This window comes from Lutra lutra, chromosome 6 (assembly GCF_902655055.1).
Source record: "Lutra lutra chromosome 6, mLutLut1.2, whole genome shotgun sequence".
Classification (NCBI taxonomy): Eukaryota; Metazoa; Chordata; class Mammalia; order Carnivora; family Mustelidae; genus Lutra; species Lutra lutra.
The window spans coordinates 62,090,188-62,115,646 of record NC_062283.1 but is presented as its reverse complement, the minus strand read 5'-3'; the positions used below and the strand labels follow the sequence as shown (position 1 = coordinate 62,115,646).

At 39.5% G+C, this 25,459-nt stretch overlaps 1 protein-coding gene across 4 annotated transcripts in view; it reads left to right on the top strand.

The window, feature by feature from the left end:
- Window positions 1-23,926, top strand: part of POLH (DNA polymerase eta) — a 32,469-nt gene extending 8,543 nt beyond the window's left edge. For 2 of the 4 annotated variants that reach the window (XM_047732552.1, XM_047732550.1), the window contains exons 4-11: window positions 2,534-2,751; window positions 13,456-13,625; window positions 15,455-15,558; window positions 17,313-17,432; window positions 17,975-18,098; window positions 18,632-18,697; window positions 20,765-20,934; window positions 22,712-23,926. In XM_047732552.1, the coding sequence (XP_047588508.1) occupies window positions 2,534-2,751; window positions 13,456-13,625; window positions 15,455-15,558; window positions 17,313-17,432; window positions 17,975-18,098; window positions 18,632-18,697; window positions 20,765-20,934; window positions 22,712-23,600 (1,861 nt within the window). In that variant the 3' untranslated portion in view covers window positions 23,601-23,926. The remainder of the gene's footprint in view (window positions 1-2,533; window positions 2,752-13,455; window positions 13,626-15,454; window positions 15,559-17,312; window positions 17,433-17,974; window positions 18,099-18,631; window positions 18,698-20,764; window positions 20,935-22,711) is intronic. The other 2 variants (XM_047732551.1, XM_047732553.1) reach the window with 2 other exon arrangements.
- Window positions 23,927-25,459: the final 1,533 nt, after the last annotated feature.

Below are 25,459 nucleotides of genomic sequence, written 5' to 3'. Positions count from 1 at the left end.
CAAGTTGCTGCCCTTAACACCCCTTCAGTTCCTTAATTGTTTAAAAATTGGTGTTATATTTAAAAATACCAGTTTCCATGTTCTTAGACCAAAAGTCTGAATTGTTTGAAGTAATTAGATTGACTGAAACTAAGTTTTTCCAGAGAAGGATGAGTCAAACTGACATAGTACAGTATTTACAGTTGCTTGCTAGAACTGAACAATCTCAAAGGAGATTACCTCTGTGTTTGAAGTGAGCTGTCACTCCCCAGATTTTAGAACATTAGTCTATATGGGCATGGCCAAGCTCCAACCATTATAATAATCCTAATGGATAGTATATATTGAGCATTTGTCCTATGCCAGCCTGTGTTAAACTCTCCATAGGCAAGATCTCTTAAATATCATGTTATTATAACATAGACTCTAGAATTACCCATCCCCTTACCTCCATAAAGAAATAAGTTTAGAGAGCTTAAATAATACAAGTTCACACAGTTAGAAAATAGAAGGCTGAGGATTCAGGGGGGTTTTTAGATTTCAGTAGCCATATTCTCGCAGTTTACTCTACCGTGTAGTGTGGTGTGTAGCAGTCATGATTTGACTTAAGACTTACAATATTCCTGAATTCACCTATGAATTACAAGTCTAAAGGTGGTGTGCCATAACCAACTTCACCCTGGAGTTATTGCCAGAAGAGAAGACAGATTTACTGAAGATGAATATCTTAACCCTAAAGTAACATTAATTCAGCTAATAGACATATGCTACACTGCATTGAATAGACTTTTGTGCTGGTAAAGACAATGTGACTTCCCAGAAATATAGTTGATTTCTGAGTGTGATTTTGAAAAGCTGCATGCTTTAAACTGGATCATTTATTTTACTCTTAAAATCTTCATTAAGGGGGCGCCTGGGTGGCTCAGTGGGTTAAGCTGCTGCCTTCGGCTCGGGTCATGATCTCAGGGTCCTGGGATCGAGCCCTGCATCGGGCTCTCTGCTCAGCAGGGAGCCTGCTTCCTCCTCTCTCTCTGCCTGCCTCTCTGCCTGCTTGTGATCTCTCTCTGTCAAATAAATGAATTAAAAAAAAAAAAGTTTAAAAAAAAAAATCTTCATTAAGAAGGGATACCTTGGTGGCTCAGTTGGTTAAGCATCTGCCTTTGGCTCAGGTCTGGATCCCAGGGTTCTGGGATCAAGTCCCACAGTGGGCTCCTTGCTTGGCAGGAAGCCGGTTCTCCCTCTGCCTGCCACTCCCCCTGCTTGTGTTCTGTCCCCCTCTCTCTGTCTCTCTGACAAATAAAATCTTTAAAAAAAATCTTCGCAATTTAAAATTATTTTAATAATTAACCTGTGATACCAAGTTATAAATTATGATTTGCGGAAATGTATACAAATAAATTTTATCAAATATTCTTAAGATACTTTGGAGTAAGTTGTGCAAGAGGCCATGGAGGAACACCAGCTACTGCAGTAAGGTGTTCTTTCCTCACTTTGTGCATTTGTGTGTGTGTATCGTGTTCTCATGCTCTTGCACACACTAGCACTCTTTTTTTTCCTTTGAGGTGTGACTATCCAGCACAAATAATGATTAAAAGGAAAAAAAGCCAAATATTTTTCTAATTCTTTTGAAGATGTTTTAGACAATAATTTACTAGTTTTTATAGATGTCTTTATGAAATGGTGCATATATTTCCATTTTTATGGTAGATCTATCAGGAACAAAGAACTTACTGTAAATTCTATAGCAGGTTCAAAGCAAATAAAATATGCACATACTGACATAGGAAACTAGCCATCTACAGCCAGAAGGGCTGCTTGTTATTATTTAAATAGGAAGTATATGGTGAAATTGGTATCCTCTAGAGACGGGTGTCACCACATTCCAAGCATTTATCTTCAGTTTGATTATTTGAATGTTAGTATACCCAGAACTGATTGGACTTGGTTAGTTGGTTGGGTGTGTGTGTATGTGTGTGTGTGTAGTAAGGACCGGCTCACATGTTGTTCCAACTCACTATTGACTGAAGTATAAAATCCATGTCACTTTGTTAATTTAAAATGAGAAACACTGTCTTGAGAAATACCAGACACTTGGGTATACAAATCAGGGCGGTGTTTCCTGTAAGTTACGTCTTATTTGAAGACAAAAGTAGAAGCAGAAAATACATAATGGATATATGAAAATTAAAAAAAAGGTGATCTTAGTAAAATGTAGTTGAACAAGTTTGAAGCATTTCTTTCCTTTTGGAGAGAGCCACAAAAACATGTTTATGGTCTGGATGCTTTCTACCTTCATAGTGCTAGAGTCACTAAACATGTTTGCCTCCATTGTTCTTCTTTTTCTTTGCTTCTGTTATTGACCATCCATCTGTCTGTGCATTGACCCCTTCATTTGGGTTACTGTCTCATCTCTGCCAAACCATTGCTCCCTTTAAGGAGACCTTACACTGGTTATATATATGATTCTATTATGAGATAGAGGGGATGGGCACTGACAGTCACTATGTTGCCTTCATTTATTGCCTACACATATGATAATCCATATACTTTTTAGGTACCGGGAAGCCAGTGTGGAAGTGATGGGGGTAATGTCTCGTTTTGCTGTGATTGAACGTGCCAGCATTGATGAGGCTTATATAGACCTGACGAGTGCTGTACAAGAAAGACTACAAAAGCTACAAGGTCAACCTATCTCAGCTGACCTGTTGCCAACCACCTACATTGAAGGGTTGCCCCAAGGCCCTACAACAGCAGAAGGGACTGATCAGAAAGGTACTTCCATAGCGTCATATTGCTTCTGCTTCCTGCCTTTGGAATCTGCTTTGCTTGGTCACGCTGATCCTTCTTGGATTGATTGAAAGGAAACTTAAACTACAACCTGAATGAATCACAAGTACTCACGTGGAAGAATATACAAATTCTCTTATCTTTCCAGGTATATGGATGTTGAGAATCTGTGGAATCTGTTTGAGTTATCAGTAGACTGAGCACTTTTGTTATTTGTAGGTTAATTTATAATGTTGTAACTTGGTTTCTTTTAAGTTTTTTTAAGGGGGACCTCAAGTACAGGGAGTTGAGTCACTCAAAATTTCTTTTACTTTTTTTTTTTTTTAAGGATTTTATTTATTTGTCAGAGAGAGAGAGCACAAGCAGAGGGAGAAGCAGGCTCTCCACTGAGCAAGAAGTCTGATGTGGGACTCAATCTTTGGATCTTGGAATCTTGATCTCAGCCAAAGGTAGGCGCTTAACTGACTGAGCCACCCAGGCGTCCCTGAGTCACTCAAAATTTCTAATCAATTCATAGTAAAATACTAGGGCGCCTGGGTGGCTCAGGCTGTTAGGTGTCTGCCTTCAACTTAGGTCATAATCCCGGAGTCCTGGGATCGAGCTCAGCAGGGAGCCTGCTTTTTCCATTCCCTGTGCCCCATCTTTCCCCTCACCCCCGCTGTGCTTTCTCTCTATCAAATAAATAATAAATAAAATCTTTAAAGAAAATGTGTAGTAAAATATCAATGGGCTTTGCAAAGCCTCTCTTGTTTTATTTATTTTCCTTACTTTCCCCTTCATAGTGATTTCCCCCCACTACCTCCCTATCTGGCCCACCGTCTGGCCCCCACTGATGTGTTTGGTGTATCTTTTTAAATTTGTATGTCTTTACAAACTGTACAGTGTTGCTTTGTGTATATGCTTTTAAAATTTGTGCTTTTTAATTAAAAGATAGTATTGTGTTATAGATCTTATTCTTGTTTTTTTAATTAATATTTAAGTTTTAATTCCAGTATGGTTAGCATACAGTGTAGATCTCATTCTTTTTCTTGATTTTCCTTCAGTGGTGATTTTATAGATCTTTCCATGTAGTTGTATTTATGTGTAATTGATTGCTCTTAATTGCAGCATATATCCACGGTATGGACCTATCATATTTACATGTTTTTTACCAGTCTTCTAGTGATGAACTCATTTGTTTCTTATGATTTTTTTTTTTTTAAAGATTTTATTTATTTATTTGAGAGAGAGACAGTGAGAGAGAGCATGAGCTAGGAGAAGGTCAGAGAGAGAAGCAGACTCCCCGTGGAGCTGGGAGCCCGATGCGGGACACGATCCTGGAACTCCGGGATCATGACCTGAGCCGAAGGCAGTCGTCCAACCAACTGAGCCACCCAGGCGTCCCAGTTTCTTATGATTTTTTACTGTTGATATGATAAATGTCCTCATTCATCCTCTTTTGAACTTACTCAGGGGTTTCTCTGAGAAATGTTTTCAGGAGTAGACTGCTAGGTCATAAGCCATACACATGCTTAGTTTCACTAAATACTGCCAGATTGTTTCCCAGAATGGCTATAACAGTTACCTACTCTTGAAGTACAAAAGAATTCCTATTGCCCTATATCCTCACCAGCAATTGCTGTGTTCTTTTTCTTTTTTTTTTTTTTTTAAGATTTTATTTGTTTATTTGACACAGAAAGAATGAGCACAAGTAGGGGAAGCAGTAGGCAGAGGGAGAAGCAGGCTCCCCGCTGATCAGGGAGCCTGATGGTGGGGCTCAGTCCCAGGACCCTGGGACCATGACCTGAGCCAAAGGCAGATGCTCAACAACTGAGCCACCCAGGTGTCCCAATTGCTGTTTTCTAATGTTTAAAATATATACATATCTATCTATCTGTATTTTTTTTTTTTAAGATTCATTTACTTGACAGAGACACAGCGAGAGAGGGAACACAAGCAAGGGGAGTGGGAGAGAAGCAGGCTTCCCACTGAGCAGGACCCTAGGATCATGATCCGAAGCTATAGGCAGACTAACAACTGAGCCACCCAGGCACCCCTAAAAATATTTTCAATTTGATGGCTATAAAGTGGTATTTCATGTTTTTGGTTTGTTTAAATATACATTCTCTATTTACCCATTGAAGTTGAACATTTCTTCATATACTTGTTAGCTAATTGAGTAAGGTTCTATGCATTCATGTGTTGTTAGTTCCTAAATGCTTTAATTTTTTTATTGCTATTGTTTTACATTTTTTCTATTATATTTTATACTTGGTTATTGATGTGTAGGGAAAGGACAAGTGATTTTTTTTTTATAAGTTCATCTTTATTTACTTTACCTACGTGAAAAGACTTGTATTATACAGGCATATCTCAGAGATATTTCGGTGACCAGACTATCCACAACAAACCAAATATCTCAGTAAAGTGAGTCAGGTTAATTTTTTGGTTTCCTAGTGCATATAGAAGTTATGTTTATACTATACTGTCATCTATTAAGTGTACAAAGTGTTGTTTCTTTGTTTATAAGTAGGCTGCACGTCCAATGTGGAGCCCAGCGCAGGGCTTGAGCTCGCGACCCTGAGATCAAGAGTTAGACGCTTAACCGACTGAGCCATCCAGGCACCATAGTGTCATATCTTTAAATGTACATATCTTAATTTTTAAAAACTTTGTGCTATAAAATGCTAATCACCTGACCTTTCAGCAAGTTGTAATCACTGATTACAGATCACTATAACAAATATAACAATAATGAAAAGGTTTGAGATATTGTGAGGATTACCAAAATGTAACATAAATATACAAAGTGAGCAAATGCTATTGGGAAAATGGTGCCAATATATTTACTTTTTGCGGGGTTGACACAAATCTTTAGTTTATAAAAACACATTGAAGCAAGGCACAGTAAATCAAGATGTGCCTGTAATCTGCAAAAATGCTTTTAGTAAATTTATTCAATGGTTAAAAATAATTTATTAAAATTAGGGCAACGGGCACCTGGGTGGCTCAGTGGGTTAAGCCTCTGCCTTCTGCTCAGGTCATCATCTCAGGGTCCTGGGATGGAGCCCCTCATCGGGCTCTCTGCTCAGCAGGGAGCCTCCTTCCCCTTTTCTCTCTGCCTGCCTCTCTGCCTACTTGTGATCTCTGTCTGTCAAATAAATAAATAAAATCTTTAAAAAAAAATTAGGGTAACAAAAATTTTGCTTTTGTGGTATTGCTAATTTATAATAGTTCTAGATAACAGTTATAAGAGAATCTGGGCCTTAAGTTTTTTAAATCAAATATTATGAAACTGGAATTCAGCTGGAACTCCCAGAGCAAAGAATTTGGCAGTTATAGGCTTTTTAACAGGGATCTACAGTTTGTCCTAGACATTTTCTAGTACTTTTCATAAAAGCTATCTTTAGAACAGTGTATCTCCTCTTTATTTGTAACATACTCTTAGAACTATTATTTTGTAACATTGTTCTTATTCAGAAGTGCTTTTTCAGTAAAAAGTTTTGCATGCTGGCTATTAACCAAAAAGAAAGTTTGGGACACCTGGGTGGCTCAATAATTTGAGTGTCTCCTTTGGCTCTAGTCATGACCCCTGGGCCCTGGGATTGAGTCCACCTCCAGCTCCTTGCTCAGCGAGGAGCCTGCATCTCCTTCTGCTTGCCACTCCCCCTGCTTATGTTCTCTCTCTCTCTCTCTGACAAATAAATCTTTTAAAAAAAAAAGGGGGGGGGACTGGATACCAGCCTATAGCAAGTTAACTTCTAAGGGGGGAGAACATTAAGGCAATCTGTTATTTTAAAAACAATAAAGATTTGTCTAGAAAAAGCTCAAAGAGAGTTTAGCTTACTTCTAGTTAAAGTGGTAAATTTCCCATGGGTTCCATATTTTAAAATAAGATGTAAGATTTAAAGTTTCCTTTGCCATTGAACAGTTGTATGATAAGCCTTTAACTTATTGAAGGGTGGTAGTAGTACAACTGCCCAGGGAAGCTTGTGAGAAAGACAATTGAGGAATCATTTTATTCTCTGATCCTGATATAGCAGAGTTTATCAACCTGGAGGCTGCAAATCCTTCAATTCCTTCAGGAAAATACAATGGACAATAAAAATGTGCTACTTAGGGGAGCCTGGGTGGTTTAGTCGGTAAGGCATCTGCCTTCAGCTCAGGTCATGATCCTGGGGTCGTGGGATCAAGCCCTGCATCGGTCTCCTTGCTCAGCAGGGAGCCTGCTTCTCCCTCTGCCTGCCAATTCCCCTGCTTGTGTGTGCACACTCTTTCTCTCTCTCTCTCTCTCTCTCAAATAAATAGATAAAATCTTTAAAAGAAAAAGATGTGCCACTTAAAGGAGGCAGTTATAATAAATAAACATTTGATGATGAAATATGTCATGATTTTCTTTTCTTTATTAGTCTGGGACCAGTGTCAGAAATTTAACGATCAGGGGCACCTGGATGGCTCGGTCAGTCAAGCATCTGGCTTCTTGCCTTCAGCTCAGGTCATGATCTCAGTATCCTGGGACTGAGCCCCACATCATGCTCCTTGTTTCTTCCTCTCCCTCTGCACCCCAGCTTGTGCTCTCTCTCTTGCATGTTCTACCTCAAATTAAAAAAAAAAAAAAGGGAAGAAAGTTAACGATCATAATAAAGAAGGTTTTTCTTTGGTCTTAGCTTTGTGTACCACATTTTACTGTGTGGCTAATGCTTTAAAACACTTGAAATTAGTTTTATAATGCTTTAAAAGTGGTTCTTTACAGGTTTTTTGAGGGCTGTATCCCCTTTTGAAAATTTTTTCAAAGTATGGACCCTTGCTTGCCTCAGAAAAATACATATCTACACATAAGGTAGTTGTGTGTGCAGTTTTCAGGAGTTTCACAGACCCTCTGAAAACCATATACCTCAGAATAGGAACTGTTATTACACATTACATTGGTATTTTTGGCTCCAACTCATCTTTAAAGAGCTCTCTGGCTGAAGACTATGGTATATGCCTTCATTGGTGGCAAATGTTGCCTCAACTCAAATGGACATGCTCCTCTTTGTTCTACACCTTTTTTTTTTTAATCAAAAATGCAGATGTTTATAAAGAAGTCTTATTTCTGTATGTCTTCTGTAACTATTGCTTTAGTGTGTCCAGTTTAAGTATTAAATTTGCAGTTGAAGTAAACCATCTTTTTATTTATAGTGCTCAAAAAAGTGTAATGCCTAGTAAATGGTTTATGATATTTCATATTATATTCCTGGGTCTTCCTATGATGTGTGCAACCAAAAAAACTGATAATAGAAATTAGCTGATCTAAGTGTGTATAATCTTCTTCCAGAAATTATTTTTCATGGATGTGACATATTTCAAACCTAGGAAAAGAAGTCAGGTATTTGCGATGTTTTGATACTGAAGTTTCTGTTAACTTTGCCGTCCTACCTCTTAATACAAAGCTGGCAATCAGCCATACTGTGCAACTTATTTTCTGTTTCTGAAATAGTTATGTGTGTGGAAAGCTTTAAGTGGTAGAATTACTTAAAAATACAACTCAAAACTGTCAGATTGAAAACTTTCAAGGCCATTTTCTAAGTAGTTTGTATCAGTTAAGGAACTCCTTAGTTATCTCCTCCCTTTGCTCTTAATTTCTTTCTTTCTAAGCATATAATGAACATTTTCTGAATGCCTAGGACATGAAGCAGTTGTGTAGTTGTATAAGAAATTATAAATCATTGTTAAAGATGACAGTTGTGGGGGCACCTGGGTGGCTTAGTGGGTTAAAGCCTCTGCCTTCGGCTCAGGTTATGATCCCAGGGTTCTGGGATCCAGCCCCGCATCGGGCGCTCTGCTCGGCAGGGAGCCTGCTTCCCTTCCTCTCTCTCTGCCTGCTTCCCTTCCTCTCTCTCTGCCTGCTTGTGATCTCTGTCTGTCAAATAAATAAATGAATGAATGAATGAATGAATGAAAAAAAAAATGAGAGTTGTGGGATGGAGGGATCCCCTGCTGGCTTTGAAAAGGAAGCTGCCATATTCTGAGGGGGCCTTTGGAGGAGGCCCCCATGGCTAGGCTCTGAGAGTTGCCCTCTGCTGACAGCCAGCAAGAAAATGGGGACCAAATTCTGCCAACAACCAGAAGTATCTTGGAAGACACTAATCAGCTGATAGCATAAAGGAGGGCACACTCATTATCAGTACAGGAACTTCTCTTTTATAGTTATGGTGCCTGGAGTTGTAGCGTATAGCTAGAGATTTATCAGTTTAACCCCAAAGTTTTGGTACAACTCATCAGCGCTCACTCCTCTGCCGGTTCTGTTCATCATTGTACTGGAGGTATAAGACAGTGCAATCAGAACAGAAGGGGAAATAGAAGATATTTAGATGTGAAGGAAGAAGTAAACTTTCCACGTGACATAATCATGTTTGTAAGAAATCCTAAAGAATCTACCCCACCCTTCCCCCAAAATAAGTGAGATTAGCAAGGTTGCAGGAGATGAAGTCAATATGTAAAAATCAATAGCATTTATACACACTAAAATTTAAGATGGAAATTGAAATTTAAAAAGCCATGTTATTGCAATAGCATTACAATCATGAAATTATTAAAGAAATGTATATAGGTGAAATATATATATATGAAAAACTAGTTAACTAAAAACTATAAAACAGGGGTGCCTGAGTGGCTCAGTCATTTAAGTATCTGCCTTTGGCTCAGGTCATGATCCCGGAGGCCCAGAATTGAGCCCTGCATTGGGCTCCCTACTCAGTGGGGTGTCTGCTTCACCCTTTGCCCCTCACCTCACTTTGCTCTTTCTCTCTCTCTCTCAAAAAAACAAAAATAAAACTATAAAACATAATGCCTGAGAAGAAAGATTAAATAAATGAGGGCGCCAGGGTTGCTCAGTGGGTTAAGCCTCTGCCTTTGGCTCAGGTCACCATCTCAGGGTCTTGGGATCGAGCCCCACATTGGGTTTCCAGCTCGGCAGGGAGCCTGCTTCCCCCGCTCTCTCTGCCTGCCTCTCTGCCTACTTGTGATCTTTCTCTGTGTCAAATAAATCTTTTTTAAAAATTTTTAAAAATTAAAAAAAAAAGAAATAAATGGAGAGATATAACATGCTCATGGATCAAAAGACTAAATGTTATTGGAGCTCAGGTTGCCCCAAATTGACCTAAGATTCATTGCATTCCCTTCTTGACTCAGCAGGACTTTGTAGAAATTGCCAAACTGACTTAAAAATTTGTATGGAAATGCAAAGGATGTGGGGTAGCCAAACAACTTTGAAAAAGAACTCAGTTGGAAGATTTAAACACTCTGGTTTTAAGATTTAACTATAAATTTACAGTAACTGGGGCACCTGGGTGGCTCAGTGTAAGGTTAAGCCTCTGTTTTCGGCTCAGGTCATGATCTCAGGGTCCTGGGATCGAGCCCCACATCGGGCTCTCTGCTTGGCAGGGAGCCTGCTTCCTCCTCTCTCTCTCTGCCTGCCTCTCTGCCTACTTATGATCTCTCTCTGTCAAATAAATAAGTAAAATCTTTAAAAAAAAATTTACAGTAACTGGAGCAGTGTAGTATTGGTGTAAGATGAGACAGATCCATGGTACAGGATGATAGAAAGTACACAAATAGAGTGCCGTATTTTTTGGTCAATTGGTTTCCACAAAGCTGCTGAGATAATTCAATATGAAAGGGGAAGTCTCTCAGTTCTAGTGGTCATTTTACATCAAAACTGCCAGAATCTTCTCCTCCTGGTCCACTTCAGTGTATCAGAGAAAAACCAAAATGGTATAGATTCTTCTTATCAACTAGAGAAGGAGATAAGCGAAATGCTTATCTTTTGTGGCCCTGTTCAATTGAAATGGATATAGAGTAACAAGATTGTAACATTACCTAATTTGGGAAAGCAATAATGAAGAAATCTAAAGCAAAGAAAATTTAGCTCTAGTACTTGGGAAAAATGACCCCCAAATCCCACAATTTCAATAAATTCCTATTTTTTTTCTTTCCCAAACCTAATAAATACTAAGTGGTTTTAATTTTTGCCTCAACTGTCAGATATAATTTTTTTAAAGATTTATATATTTATTTATTTATTTGACAGAGATCACAAGTAAGCAGAGAGGCAGGCATAGAGAGAGGGGGAAGCAGGCTCCCTGCCGAGCAGAAAGCCCGATGTGGGGCTCGATCCCAGGACCCTGAGATCATGACCTGAGCCGAAGGCAGAGGCTTTAACCCACTGAGCCATCCAGGTGCCCCTGTCAAATATAATTTAATAAATTCATGAGAAACAAAAAAAGAAGGATGTTATATTTACTGTTGTTAACACATGCAAGACACTCCTAAGGAGCTTTATATAAGATTATATATATATGGGGGCGCCTGGCTGGCTCAGTGGGTTAAAGCCTCTGCCTTCGGCTCAGGTCATGGTTTCAGGGTCCTGGGACTGAGCCCCGCATCTAGCTTTCTGCTCAATAGGGAGCCTGCCTCCCCCTTTCTCTCTCTGCTTGCTTTTCTGCCTACTTGTGATCTCTCTCTCTCTCTCTCTCTGTCAAATAAATAAATAAAATTTTAAAAAAAGGGGGGGGGAAGGGAAGGGAGAGCAGAGGGAGAGAAAAGAGAAAGGAGGGAGGGAGGAAGGAAGGAAGGAATAGGGAGTTGTTTGAAAAGAATATTTGAGAAGGAACATATAATAATGATTGATTTTCATTATGTTTAGAGCGTATAGTGAACTATACTTTGAAACTATAATGGTTTGAAACTATAATGAAAAATTCGAGAAGAGGTATTCTGTGGGGAGGTGGAGCTAAGGAATTAAGAGTTTAAGAGTCTGAGAATAGAGATGAAGATTTGTGTGTATTCAGCATAAGCAAATTGAAAGGTAAGCCAGTACCAGTTCACCAAGAGAAAAAAAGCACAGATACAGATAAGAGAATGTTGCTCAGTATCTGCCAGAGTGTTAGAGGGAGAAGATAAGCCAGCAAATGAGAGAAGCAGTAGTCATCAAGAGTTGGAAAATACAAGACACCTGGGTGGCTCAGTGGGTTAAGCCTCTGACTTCAGCTTGGGTCATGATCTCAGGGTCTTAGGATCCAGCCCTACATCGAGCTCTCTGCTCAGCGGGGAGCCTCCTTCCCCACCACTCTCTCTGCCTACTTGTGATCTCTCTCTCTCTCAAATAAATAAATAAAATCCTTTAAAAAAAAAAAGTTGGGGGCGCCTGGGTGGCTCAGTGGGTTAAGGCCTCTGCCTTTGGCTCAGGTCATGATCCCAGGGTCCTGGGATCGAGCCCCACATCGGGCTCTCTGCTCGGCGGGGAGCCTGCTTCCTCCTCTCTCTCTGCCTGCCTCTCTGCCTACTTGTGATCTTTGTCTGCCAAATAAATAAATAAATAAATCTTTAAAAAAAAAAAAGTTGGAAAATACTTCTGTGTGCTCATCTTCCTCCTCTATATATGTGAACCTTTGCTATACCTCTTCACAATAATTTGAGTGTGTTTTCTTGCCCTGTTCATACCTCATTACTGTCTGTTTAAACCAGCATGTCTAGATTTCTATATACCTACCTCCCTTGCTTTATAATCATTTTTTAGGCTTTTTCAAAACTGACTAGTTCTAATTGGATAGTAAGATATTTTCAAGGCCCTGAGTCCAAAGCTATATCTAATTTCAGTAGCTTGTCAGTAGAATAAAAAACTAGTGTCTCACCAGAATTTTAGCTACTCACCAGGAAAAAGTAAGTTCCAGAGAACCAGAGAGAGAAAACAGATGTACTTTAAAATCCTTAATCATGAGGGAACCTGGGTGGCTCAGTTGGTTGAGCAACTGCTTTCGGCTCAGTCATGATCCCAGAGAACCAGGATCTAGTCCCCCATCAGACTCCCAGCTCCACAGGGAGTCTGCTTCTCCCTCTGACCTTCTTCTCTCTCACTGTCTCTCTCTCCAATAAATAAAATCTTTTAAGAAATGTGCTCACTTCGGCAGCACATATACTAAAAAAAAATCTTTTAAGAAATAAAAATAAGGGCGCCTGGGTGGCTCAGTGGGTCAAGCCGCTGCCTTCGGTTCAGGTCATGATCTCAGGGTCCTGGGGTCGAGTCCCGAATCGGGCTCTCTGCTCGGCAGGGAGCCTGCTTCCCTCTCTCTCTCTCTTGACTGCCTCTCTGTCTACTTGTGATCTCTCTCTCTCTGTCAAATAAATAAATAAATAAAATCTTTTTAAAAAATAAATTAATAAAAATAAAATCATTACTCATGAAAGACATGGGATAATAAATAATAAAATAAAATTTTATTTTTAATAAAAAAATATTTGTTGAATATTTTAAGTTTCAGCCTACGCTGAAGCTAAGGCTGCTGGAATTGATAGGAAGGAGAAATTGATCTCTCTTTTGAGTACCCATAAGTTTAAACAATGGCCATTTTTTTATGTATGAAAACGTACGTATTGGGGCACCTGGGAGGCTCAGTTGGTTAAGTGTCTGACTTCGGCTTAGGTTGTGATCTTGGGGTCCTGGGATCAAGCCCCACATCTGGCTCCATGCTCAGTGGGGAGACTGCTTCTCCCTCTGCCTCTCCCTCTCCCCACTCATGTTCTCTGTCTCTCTCTTAAAAAAACAAGCAGAAAAACAGAAAAGAAAACATACATTAACTAAAGTACTGTGAAAAGGAAGCATTTCTGTATTAGAGAACACAAAATCCTGACTTAAAAAAATGTCTAAATACAGCCTTTCAATTTTTTCAGAGGAGACGCGAAAACAAGGCTTATTTCAATGGCTTGATTCTCTTCAGATTGATAACCCCACCTCTCCAGACCTGCAGCTCACTGTTGGAGCAGTGATTGTGGAGGAAATGAGAGCCGCCATAGAGAAGGAGACGGGCTTTCAGTGTTCAGCTGGAATTTCACATAATAAGGTGAAGGCTAATAGTGGGTTTCAAGGAGAAACATATCTGTAGTTAAATGCGGCATGGATGGATATGAGTGGGGCACTTAAACCATTACATGCCTACTTTGAAAGGGGTTTCTATTTAGGTTTGTTTTTGTTTTGTGTGGGCACCTGGGTGGTTCAGTTGGTTAAGTGGCTACCTTCCACTCAGGTCATGATCTCAGGCTCCTGGGATCCAGCCCAGCGGTGTATCAGGCTCCTTGCTCAGCAGGGAGTCTGCTTTCCCTCTCCCTCTGTGCTCTCTCTCCCTTCATCCCTCCCTCTCTCCCTCTCCAGTAAATAAAATCTTTTAAAAAAAATGTTTTGCAGACCAAACAAAAGCCTGAGTAATTCTCTAACAAGGGAAATTGTCATTGAACATGTACTTTCCTAAGAAGCGATCTGAAAAATTGGCAGAACATGCTTATTTATATAGTTGTGTCCAAAATATTTCCTTAATAACTGAACTATGTATAGAAATGTCAATCTTTTGGGGCACCTGGGTGGCTCAGTGGGTTAAAGCCTCTGCCTTGGGCCCAGGTCATGATCCCAGTGACCTGGGATCGAGCCCCACGTCGGGCTCTCTGCTCAGGGGGGAGCCTGTTTCCCTTCCTCTCTCTCTGCCTGCTTCTCTGCCTACTTGTGATCTCTGTCTGTCAAATAAATAAATAAAATCTTTAAAAAAAAAAAAAAAGAAATGTCAATCTTTTAATTTTATATACAAACCTATTTCTTTTCACTTGCTGAATATCCTAGTATTATTATCTCAATACTTTCGTGGAATTGCCTGAGTAGGTTTTTGCCTATTCCCTCCTTTCTAGTGAGCAGTAAGAAAGATAGAATAATAAAATTTTATTAATTTGGATCACTGTTTTGGTTTAGGGACCCCAGACAATTATCAATAATCCAGGGGTTGAATAACTGGTTTTATTAAAGTACAGTGAGGGTCTGGGATCTTCATCCCCTTCTGACTAGGCTCAATAATTGGGCAATGCCTGATTATTCCTGGTTCCTACCTTTGCCCCCTTCCTCCAATCACCAAACTATCCCACAGAGTTTTAGAATATTTTTGTGATTGGGTGAAGGGAGGGAAAACCAAAGTCCCACTGTAGTAATTTAAATAAGACTGAATATTGCCTAGGAGAAGTTCCAGAGAATCTCTCCAATGAATTTAAAGGATAATATTATACTTTTCCTACCAGTTACAATTTGTGAAATGATACCGCTGAAGCACCTTATTCTTTCAAAAGAGTTCTCAAGGACTTAGGGTTTTTTTCATTTTGAAGTCTTGTTTCTAGTATAAGATATATACTAATTGGATGATCATTTTGAGTCCAGTCTCTATCACAGATACTTAAATTATGGCAAACTGTGTTAAATCCAGGACTCAAAAATTAATTAAGAAATGTAAATAAATGGGGTAGGGTAAAACAGGTTGGCTTCAGCATTTTTATATGGACATGCCAAGAAATGCATCATATAGAAGTTTCTTCTGCAGCTTCTCTGGGCTTTTTACCCTCTTGAAGTCAGAGAACCTTAAGGAATAGATGGGGATGGAAAAATGACAAAGGAAAACTGAGAATAGAAGATGTGGAAAGAACAATGAGGATGATAATGGGTCATAGTTTCCACTGAGGATGTTGTGGGATACCAAGGTTTAGAGAGGTCTTGAGTTTCTGGTTTTGGTTTTCGTTTTAATGTGGAAACCATTAGTTACAGCCCTTAAGCGGTGCCTGTGTTTGTGTGTGTTAATATTCACCAACTCTCTGTGTGGGTGAGGTTGGCAGTAAGGAAGTTTTTATCCTTTCCATGCTCCAGGTCCTGGCAAAACTGGCCTGTGGACTGAACAAGCCCAACCGCCAGACCCTGGTCTCACACGGGTCAGTCCCGCAGCTCTTCAGCCAAATGCCTATTGGCAAAATGTAAGTATTCAAGGAGAACCTTCCATTTCACTCACATACTTCATGTGGGCACTCTCTGGTTTCTTCTGCTCCTTATGAAAGACTGAAGCCAGGAAAAGTAGGTAGCGATAGTCAGGAAGGTAGAAGGGCGATACAGGAGATTTTGAAAAACACAGAGACTTTTGTTCCTAATGAACATTCAATTCTGGATTATCTGTGGAAGTTATTTAATCCTGAATTTTAAAATGAACTGGTTTTTAGCTATATATTTAATTTCTCTCTAGCCTTTTTATTCAAGTCTGTTACTAAATAACAAATAGAAATTTTACTTATTTTTCTCCTAATATGAGATCAAGGTGTTCAGGGCTGCTGAATTACTCCCAAACTACGTATGAGAGAAAAAGCTAAATAACGTGAATAATTAAGCTGACCATACCAATGTGTGTCCTTGACAGTAGCGTAAAATACTATGAAAGGGACAAGATGTAATAGTTGAAAGCAACAGTGAAAGTGCTATCAAGACTGTACATGACTGGGGCGCCTGGGTGGCTCAGTGGGTTAAAACCTCTGCCTTTGGCTCAGGCCGTGATCCTGGGGTCCTGGGATGGAGCCCCGCATGGGGCTCTCCCCTCAGCAGGGAGCCTGCTTCCCCCGCCCTCCCCCCCGCTCTCTCTGCCTGCTTCTCTGCCTACTTGTGATCTCTGTCAAATAAATAAATAAAATCTTAAAATTAAAAAAAAGATTGTACATGACTGACCTGCCTGGGTGGCTCAGTTGGTTATTTGCCTTCAGCTCAGGTCATGATCCCAGCCCCACATCTAGCCCACATCGGACTCCCTCCCTCAGTGGAAGGGGGGCTGCTTCTCCCTCTGCCATTCACCCCCTGGTTTGGACTCTCTGGCTCTCTCTGTCCAATAAATAAATAAAATCTTAAAAAAAAAAAAGACTGTACACGAGTAGTTGCTAAGTGAGTTGTACAGGTAGTTATCAGAGTTCATGGAAAAGAGCTCTGAGGATTTATGAAAAAGACATGACATTTTGTCTTGTCAGATGAGAAATGAAGAACAATTCTGATTTCAGTAATGTTTTGAACACACAGAGGGGAAAAGTATAAGGTATTTTCAGTGAGCTGGGACTTAAACTAGTTTAGCTGGACCAAAAAGAATTATGTGAGAGAAATAGTACTGAAAAGGTAGGTCGAGGACAGATTATAGGTGGCCTCAAAGGCCAAGCTAAAGAATTATTATATTCTTTTTTAAAAGATTTTATTTATTTGACACAGAGAAAGAGAGAGAGAGAGCACAGCAGGGGGAGCAGCCGGCAGAGGAAGAGGGAGAAGCAGTCTCCCCACTGAGCAGGGATCCCATGTGGGGCTTGATCCCAGGACCCTGGGATCAGGACCTGAGCCAAAGGCAGATGCTTAACTGGCTGAGCCACCCAGGCACCCCTGGGGTTAGAATTTTAATCCCTAAATGGGACAGTAGATCCTGTACAATTAAAAGTTTTACATACAGTTGACTTGAAAACTAATCAACGACTTTAACCTTTAGTTGATGCTATTGTTAATCTTCTCAGGTCCTAACTCCTAGTGTATTTGAATTTCCAGAATCATCCAGTCTTATACTAGAAAATTAATAGTTTACAAGACTGACCAATAAGTGCTCTCATTTTCCCTGAATCCTCAGAAGAGTTACTTACACAAGCAAAATTTCTTATGTCTGCTGCTAACCAGATATTTATGATGTGACCTATAAATTCTTTATCTCTTTTGTTAGCCGTAATCTTGGAGGAAAACTAGGTGCCTCTGTCATTGAAATCCTGGGGGTGGAATACATGGGCGAACTGACTCAGTTCACTGAATCTCAGCTCCAGAGTCATTTTGGGGAGAAGAATGGGTAAGTGATTCCTAATATTTTTCAATCAAAAACTTTATGGAGATGCTAAATTCAAATATGGACAAAAGCACCCAGTAAAATTTAGACCTATCTTTAACATTTGTTCCTTGAGGTAATTTCATTGGTCCTTTTGCTTTAAAATATTAGATCACTGTGGCCTGTCTGGAGTAGTTTTTCATTTACCTAACTAGGTTGATAGGCTTGGATATATACATCATTTCTGTGTGCTAAAATGCTTAAATTCTTTGTAGTAAATACCAAAAATTTGGGGGATATGAATCAGTGGCTTGCTCCGTGCTTTTCCAAAAATATAAATGACTTGGCTTTAAAAAGCATAACCAAGTGTCCCTCTCCTTGGCAATATATTGCACTAGAATTCTTTGGGAAGCGCAGGGATTCTGTCAGAGGTGAGGTATACTTAATTTTAGACAAAATTTTCCTTTTCCCTGAAGGAGATAAAAGGGTAGTGCAATGTAGATATTTTATTTTAACAAGAATAATCATTTGCTTTTGCCTTAAAGTTTTTTTGCTGCTTTTATTAGATCTTGGCTATATGCCATGTGCCGTGGGATTGAACATGATCCAGTTAAACCCAGGAAACTACCTAAAACCATTGGCTGCAGCAAGAACTTCCCAGGAAAGACGGCTCTGGCTACTCAGGAGCAGGTAGGTAGGCCTTCTTGACAAGAACATTGCTTCTTTTAAAGGGGTTAGTGGGTAGGTTTTGGTAACTGCAGAACATTTAATAAGTTAGATGGAACCTTTCTGTTGTAAAGTATGAAGAGGTGTGTGTGTGTGTGTGTGTTGAAAATTGAGCTTTATGTATTATATTTTCCATCCAAAAAGAAATAAAATGGAACTAAGTGAAATTTGAAATGAAATTACTCATTTTTTTTTTTTTTTTTTGATAGGTGGTAATGTGGAAGGCCTGGGATATTATGCCCCAAGTTTGTGTGTGTTATTTTTCTCAGAGCTGGAACATGCCTGAAGTTCACCTGATGGCATGCCAGCCAGAAAAAAAAAATGAAAATCTTGAGCTAGGGCAGGTCAGAAAAGGTCTATGATCTGGTGATCCTTGGTTATGGAGGAGACTTTACTGTACATTTACATTTGTGGGAGAACGGAACAAATCCTCCATCTAGTATTATAACAAACCTAGAATTTTTAAATGAAAGATTAAAGTCTCAACACTTTTTTAGGTACAATGGTGGTTTTTGCAATTAGCCCATGAACTAGAGGAGAGACTAATCAAGGACCGAAATGATGTAAGATTTTCTTTCTTTATTCTTGGGGTGAGCTTTGGGATTTAAATACCAGTTGTTGCTTACCTGGAGAAGTAGTAGAGACAAAGATATAAAAAGATACCAGACTAGGAAATTTTAGGAAATCTTTTATGTCCTTCCATAAAACTCCCATAAAACTCGACATGATCTTTGAAAGCCTAGATCTGTGAATTTAAGAACTGACTACCCCATCTCCCTCATTACTATTTGCCTCTACTCTTTTGGATACTTCTTATTTAACCTCTCCTGCAGTCCTGAATATACAGTGGATCATCTTCAGAGGACAGAGCCATTAAATAGGGCATTCAGGGATTAGACTATAAATTATTGGAACTTAAACACAGTCCATGTGACAAGAAGTACTGGCAGTTTTAGAGATAGAGTATGAAGTCAAAGACTTGACATCTGATTAGTTTATCCTTTCCTTTTAAAAAAATAGCTTTATTGGGGTGCCTGGGTGGCTCAGCTGGTTAAGCATCTGCATTCAGCTCAGGTTATGATCCCAGGGTCCTAGGATCAAGCCCTGTGTCGGGCTCCCTGCTCAGCGGGGAGCCTACTTCTCCCTCTCCCTCTCTCTCACTCTCTTTCAAATAAGTAAATTAAAAAAAAAAATTTTTGGGAAATAGCTTTATTGATATATATTTTAAATGCCATAAAATTCACCCATTTACAGTAAACAGCCCAGTAGTTTCAACTTAGTATATTTCAGAATTGTTCACCCATTCCACAATCAATTTAAGAACATTTTCATCACCCAGAAAAGAAATCCTATACTCATTAGCAGTTACTCACCCAATCCCAGGCAACCACTAGTGTGCTTTGTCTTCATAGACTTACTATTCTGGACATTTCACATAAGTGGACTAAGGCAATATGTGGCCTTTTTGCTGGCTTGAAATCTTTTGGTTAACATAATAGTCTCAAGGCTCACTCATATTGGAACATGTATCAGTATCTTTTGTCCTTTTATGAATGAATAATATTCTATTATATGGATATACCATATTTTGTTTACCTATTCATCAGTGAATGGATATTTGAGTTGTTTCTGCCTTTTGGCTATTATGAACCATGTTGCTATGAACATTCATGTACAGATTTTTGTGTAGACATACGTTTCATTCCTCTTGGGTATATACCTAAGATTAGAATTGGTGGTTCACATGGTAACTATATTTAGCATTTTGAGGAACTACCAGACTGTTACTGTGCTACATTATATTCCCAGCAATGTAAAAAGGTTTTAATTTCACTATATCCTGTTACTTTTTCTTATTTTAGCCATACTAGTGGGTGTGAAGTGGTATCTCATTGTGGTTTTCAGGTGCTTATTGGCCATTTTCTTATCTTCTTTGGAGAAATTTGTCAAGATCCTTTGCCCGTTTTTGAAGTGGTTTGTTTCTTCATTACTGAGTTTTAAGAGTTCTCTATATATTCGGGGTATAAGTCCCTTGTCAGATCATTCGCAAGTATTTTCTCCCATTCTGTGGGGTTTTTTACTTTCCTGATGGTATTATTTGATATGTTCTCTCATGTTTCCACATCTAGGAGTCCTACAAGTCAACAACTGCACTGTCAGAAATCACCCACAACTACCTGTTTGCCCCTTGTCAGCTGAATTAGTGGTGATGAATGTTTGTTCTTCGGTGGGCCACTTAGAGAGGGAAAGGATCCCAGTTCTTATGGGCCTACTTGCCTTTGCTCACTAGGTGTCGCTCTGTTCACATTTCTCCTTATAAGGCTTCATAGGCTTTCAAAGCCTTAAAGTGGGGCTTTTCTTCCCACTTTGTATCTAATGCAACATAGTAGGGATCTGTATGTATCTTTCCGGAAATTCATCTGTCTTTAAGCTTAAAAGGACTTTATGCCAAAAGTAATTCTGGACGTGTAAGATCCTTGTCACTGCACTGTTTAAAGTATTAATTATGTTTATTTCCAAACCATTCTGTCACCCTGGTTCTTTTAATTTCCTCCTCACACAGTTCAATATATAGAATCCAGATGCTCACAATAACTTCGGTTCTGGTCTTAATCCTTTTATACCCACAGAATGACAGGGTGGCCACCCAGTTGGCTGTGATCATTCGTGTACAGGGAGACAAACGTCTCAGCAGCGCACGCCGCTGCTGTGCTCTTACCCGCTATGATGCTCACAAGATGAGCCGTGATGCGTTTGCTGTCATCAGGAACTGTAACACTTCAGGAATCAAAACTGACTGGTGAGTCGAATTCTAGCTTGTCTTCTCAAAAGACACTAATACCCTGACTTGATCTAAAATTTGTGGGATACAGCTTTCCAGAGAGAGTAGGTTCTTGGAAGTGACTCTAGGTAGGTCCTACTAGGTCACAGAGAGGAATGGCAGAGCACAATAGAAACACCAGAAACAAGGCAGCTCAAGTACCGAATCTTTGCCTACATGTGGCGCATTCCAGTTCTCAGGGGTGGGTTTCAGAGGCAGAGTAAACCAATATTATCCCCGCCTTTGCTGCAATCAGAGCTAAGGGCCAGTTGCAGGTGTGAGTATGGAACTCAAGTTTCAAGAATACATTTGGGAACTTCTCTCTCAATACTTGATTGTTCTATCTTAAAACTTGATAAGATTATCTTAAAACACTTGAAAATGAAAGTGACCTGTATTTATTGATAATCTCAATTTAACATCCCAGCTCAGTCACAAGCTCCACTGGTATAATACTGAATTGTCATATTAAATTTCACTTAATTTAGTAATGAAAAATAACCAAATATATCATTGGAATTTGTTCATTTATTGTTCTGATATTAATGATTTTTAGTATTGGAATCCTGTTTATTTAACATTGCCTGTTACATTGAAAAAAGTACTCCTAATTCACAATGGAAATGTAATTATGTGAGAAACATAAATTGGTTGCTTACTTATAGATCTATATTGAAGATGATAAAAGTTTAACCTGAAACTAATGCGACTCAACTATAAATAAATAAACAGACAACAAAAGTTTCATTGAACACCTAAGTTAATTGCTTATCTAACTATGTGGGTACTACTATTGTACGTGCAGACCTACAATATGATGGGGTCGCTAAAGCTGGAATCTTTGTTCTTTGTGTAGAATAATTTGTTTAGCTTCTACTTCCTTGTACATGTGTTTATTTTCAAATACTGAAACAGTTTCACTGAACTAAATGATAAATTTATCATTTATAAATTTGTGTTCATATGAAACGGACTCTAACAAATACTTACCAGGAGTGTGAAACCTATTGAAAGGGAAGCATCAAATGATCTGATTGTAAGACTGTTCAAAAACAAGAAACCAGAGAACAGTGAGATACTGTCCTAACAGTTTTAAAAAGGCATTTACTCTCTACCTCATTAAGGGACTAATCTGTATATAAAAGCATGTTTTACCTTCTGAAATACAACTTATGTGAAAATTATTTTCAAAATTGACAAAATTATTTTCATAATTGAATTTCTTGAAATGTTTCTGAGACTAGGATAGGTAATTCCAGTTGTGGGATTTCATTCTCTAGAAATTCAAGTTGAAAGTTTGTCGAATGAGGGTTAGGTGGTACCCTTTATAAAAACAGAATGGGTAACAGGATTTTTTTCAAGAGACTTATAGTCTAAATATTCTAAAGCTTTTTTGTTGCCCTGAATAAAATTTCTCGCCTCGTTCCTCAATTACAACTGCTATTATGTATCTTCTGATATATCTTATGAATACCTAGCTGTCAGGAGATCCATTTTGTATGTCTGACCTGGTTAGGTCAGGTCAGCAGCTCCCAAGGTGTGGTCCTGAGCCAGCAACATCAGCATCACCTAGGAACTTGTTAGGAAGGCATATTCTCTGCATCGTCCAGGTCTACTGAATCTATATTAATCTGATGCCCTAAAATTTAAGAACACTGCAGTAATAGTTTCCTCTTGTGGCACAATCATAATTCCAGTCATTTACAAATTTTATCTGTGACCTGGTGCTAATCTTGTTCCTTTACTTTCTATACAGGTCCCCTCCCCTCACAATGGTCTTCCTCTGTGCTACCAAATTCTCCACCTCTGCCCCTTCATCTTGCACAGACATCACCACCTTCTTGAGCAATGACCCAAGTTCTCTGCCAAAGGTGCCAGTTACCAGTTCAGAAGCTAAGACCCAGTGTGGCTCAGCAGTGACAGCCACTAAGAAACCAAACACTTCTCTGGAATCATTCTTCCAAAAAGCTGCAGAAAAGCAGAAAGTCAAAGAAGCTTCACTGTCACCTCTTACTGCCACTACCCAGGCCCTTGTGAGCAATTCACCATCCAAGGCCTCCTTACCTTTCCAAACCAGTCCCGCTACGGGAACTGAACCCTTCTTTAAGCAGAAGAGTCTAATTCTAAAGCAGAAACAGCTTAGTAATTCTTCAGTTTTCTTCCCTCCACAAAATCCACAGTCTAGCCCTCAACAGTTAACAAACTATCTTCCAACAGAGTATCCAGATTGCACCGTCTGTCAAGCAGCATTGAAGCTAGGATCCTCTGAAACAACTCCTACAGAGGTGGATTTGGCCCAGAACAGCCCAAGCAGGCTTGCTTCTTTAGCTTCCAGCTCTGCTCTGGAGGTGGCTCAGAAATCAACTATTACCCCAAGTCCTGTGGCATCTGAGGACCAAATACCCTGTGAGAAGTGTGGCTCTCTGGTACCTGTATGGGAGATGCCGGAACACATGGACTATCATTTTGCATTGGAGTTACAGAAATCCTTTCTGCAGCCCCACTCCTCAAACTCGGAGGCTGTTCCTGCCAGTTCTCCTCAAAGCAAAAGAAATCCCAAGAGCCCTTCAGCCTCCAGTAATAAACGCCCTAGGCCTGAGGGCATGCAGACATTGGAATCATTCTTTAAGCCGTTAACACACTAGTGCTGCCCTCAGGCTTGCTGCAGGGTTTTAATATTTTACCTGTAAACTAGGAGATGGAAATATGCTCACTTTGCAAGGAAACCCATAATCATGAAATTTTTAGTAAGAGAAACAGTCCAGTTAGATGCTGACTTGAAACTCCCCATCTCTTCACATGTATGGATTCCAATTCCACTGCTAACGGAGATGTAAAAACTGACTTACCTTGCAGAGATACAACTGCTTTGAGTTTCTAATCATTAGAGTTTAGGGAGGCAGTGTCAGAGTACAAATATGTGGGCCTTGAAGCCTAGGGGAGGCACTTTCCTCACTTTTCCTCATCTGTACAACTGATAAACTTTACAGATTTATGGGGGATTAAGGACAATGTATTTAGAGTATGTGGCTTAAAGATGGCACAAAAAAGCAGAGTGAGAAAAAACATTTTTTAAACTTTTCCCCGAGCTCTGCGACAGGGGCAGTTCAGATAATAGCTTTGACCAAAATTTGAGGTTTGAGAATGTGAGGTGAAGACCTAAAGTGGTAACTGGTTTAGGGCAGGGCTCTGTACACAGCAGCTGCTCAATAAATACTGAATTTCATACAAGAATATCCTATTATGGCCACAGTTTTAGCCACTGGCCCTTCTGCCTCTTGCAATTGGTCTAATGTAGAATCAGATTGTTAATAGACCAGTTCAGGAACTCTGTTTAGATTGGTTAAGTCACGATCAGAACTAGATCATCTCTAGAATCATACTAGGCAGAGTGTGATTTTGAGGGTCATCAGGGAACTTACTAGAAATTTTTCAGCCTCACCTCTACCCCTGCTGAATCAGTATCCGTACATTAATAAGATTCTCCAGGGTGTTTGAAAAACACTGATCTAGAAGATGCGGTGGCCAGCCAGGTTTGTAGAGGGCAATGACATTTCCTTAAACCCTGAAGTACAAATTTAAGAGGTAGTGCTTGGCCTGTTCTTCATCTCTTACCTTCTGATGTTTGAATATTGAACTTAGGGTTTACTGTAGCTTTCTGCACTTGTCCATGTTATAATACTGTATTCTTTTTTTTTTTTTAAGATTTTATTTATTTGAGAGAGAGACAGAGAGAGCATGAGCGAGGAGAAGGTCAGAGAGAGAAGCAGACTCCCCATGGAGCTGGGAGCCCGATGCGGGACTCGATCCCGGGACTCCCAGGATCATGACCTGAGCCGAAGGCAGTCGTCCAACCAACTGAGCCACCCAGGCGTCCCTATAATACTGTATTCTTAATCTGCGTTCTTCTATGTGGAAAATCAGCTTTTTTGATACAGGAAACCTTGTGTTACATAGAGAACCCAACTGCAGATGAACTGAACTAGGTGGTGTTGGGGGAAGTGAGTAGGAAGAATGGTTTATGTATCCCCCCTCTCATACATCACCCACTGCTCTTCAAATTTACTTATAAATTGGGAGTCTGTATTTAGTTTGAAGAAGAAGAGGGTAGCATTTGAAAAACACTGTAGCAAAAAAATTATTTCTTCCTTCAAAAATATTTTCCTCTTATAGCAGTTGAATAATGTGTACATGGCCCTTTTCCTACTAGATTTGTAGTTTCTTGAAGGCAAGAATTCTCCAGTGCCTTGCACATAATAGGTGCTTGATATTTACTGGATGAAACATGCGTAGTAAGTAATTTTAGATGATTACTAGGACCGAGAGAGTAAAAATGTACATGCTACTGGTGTGGGGGAGGGTGACTGCTTTATGTATCTTTTTATCCTCCTAAATGTTTCATTAATGTAGCAAGGTATAGCTCACTGGTTCCTAAAGATGTCTTATTAAATACTGTTATCAGGGACGCCTGAGTGGCTCAGCCAGTTAAGCCTCTGCCTTTGGC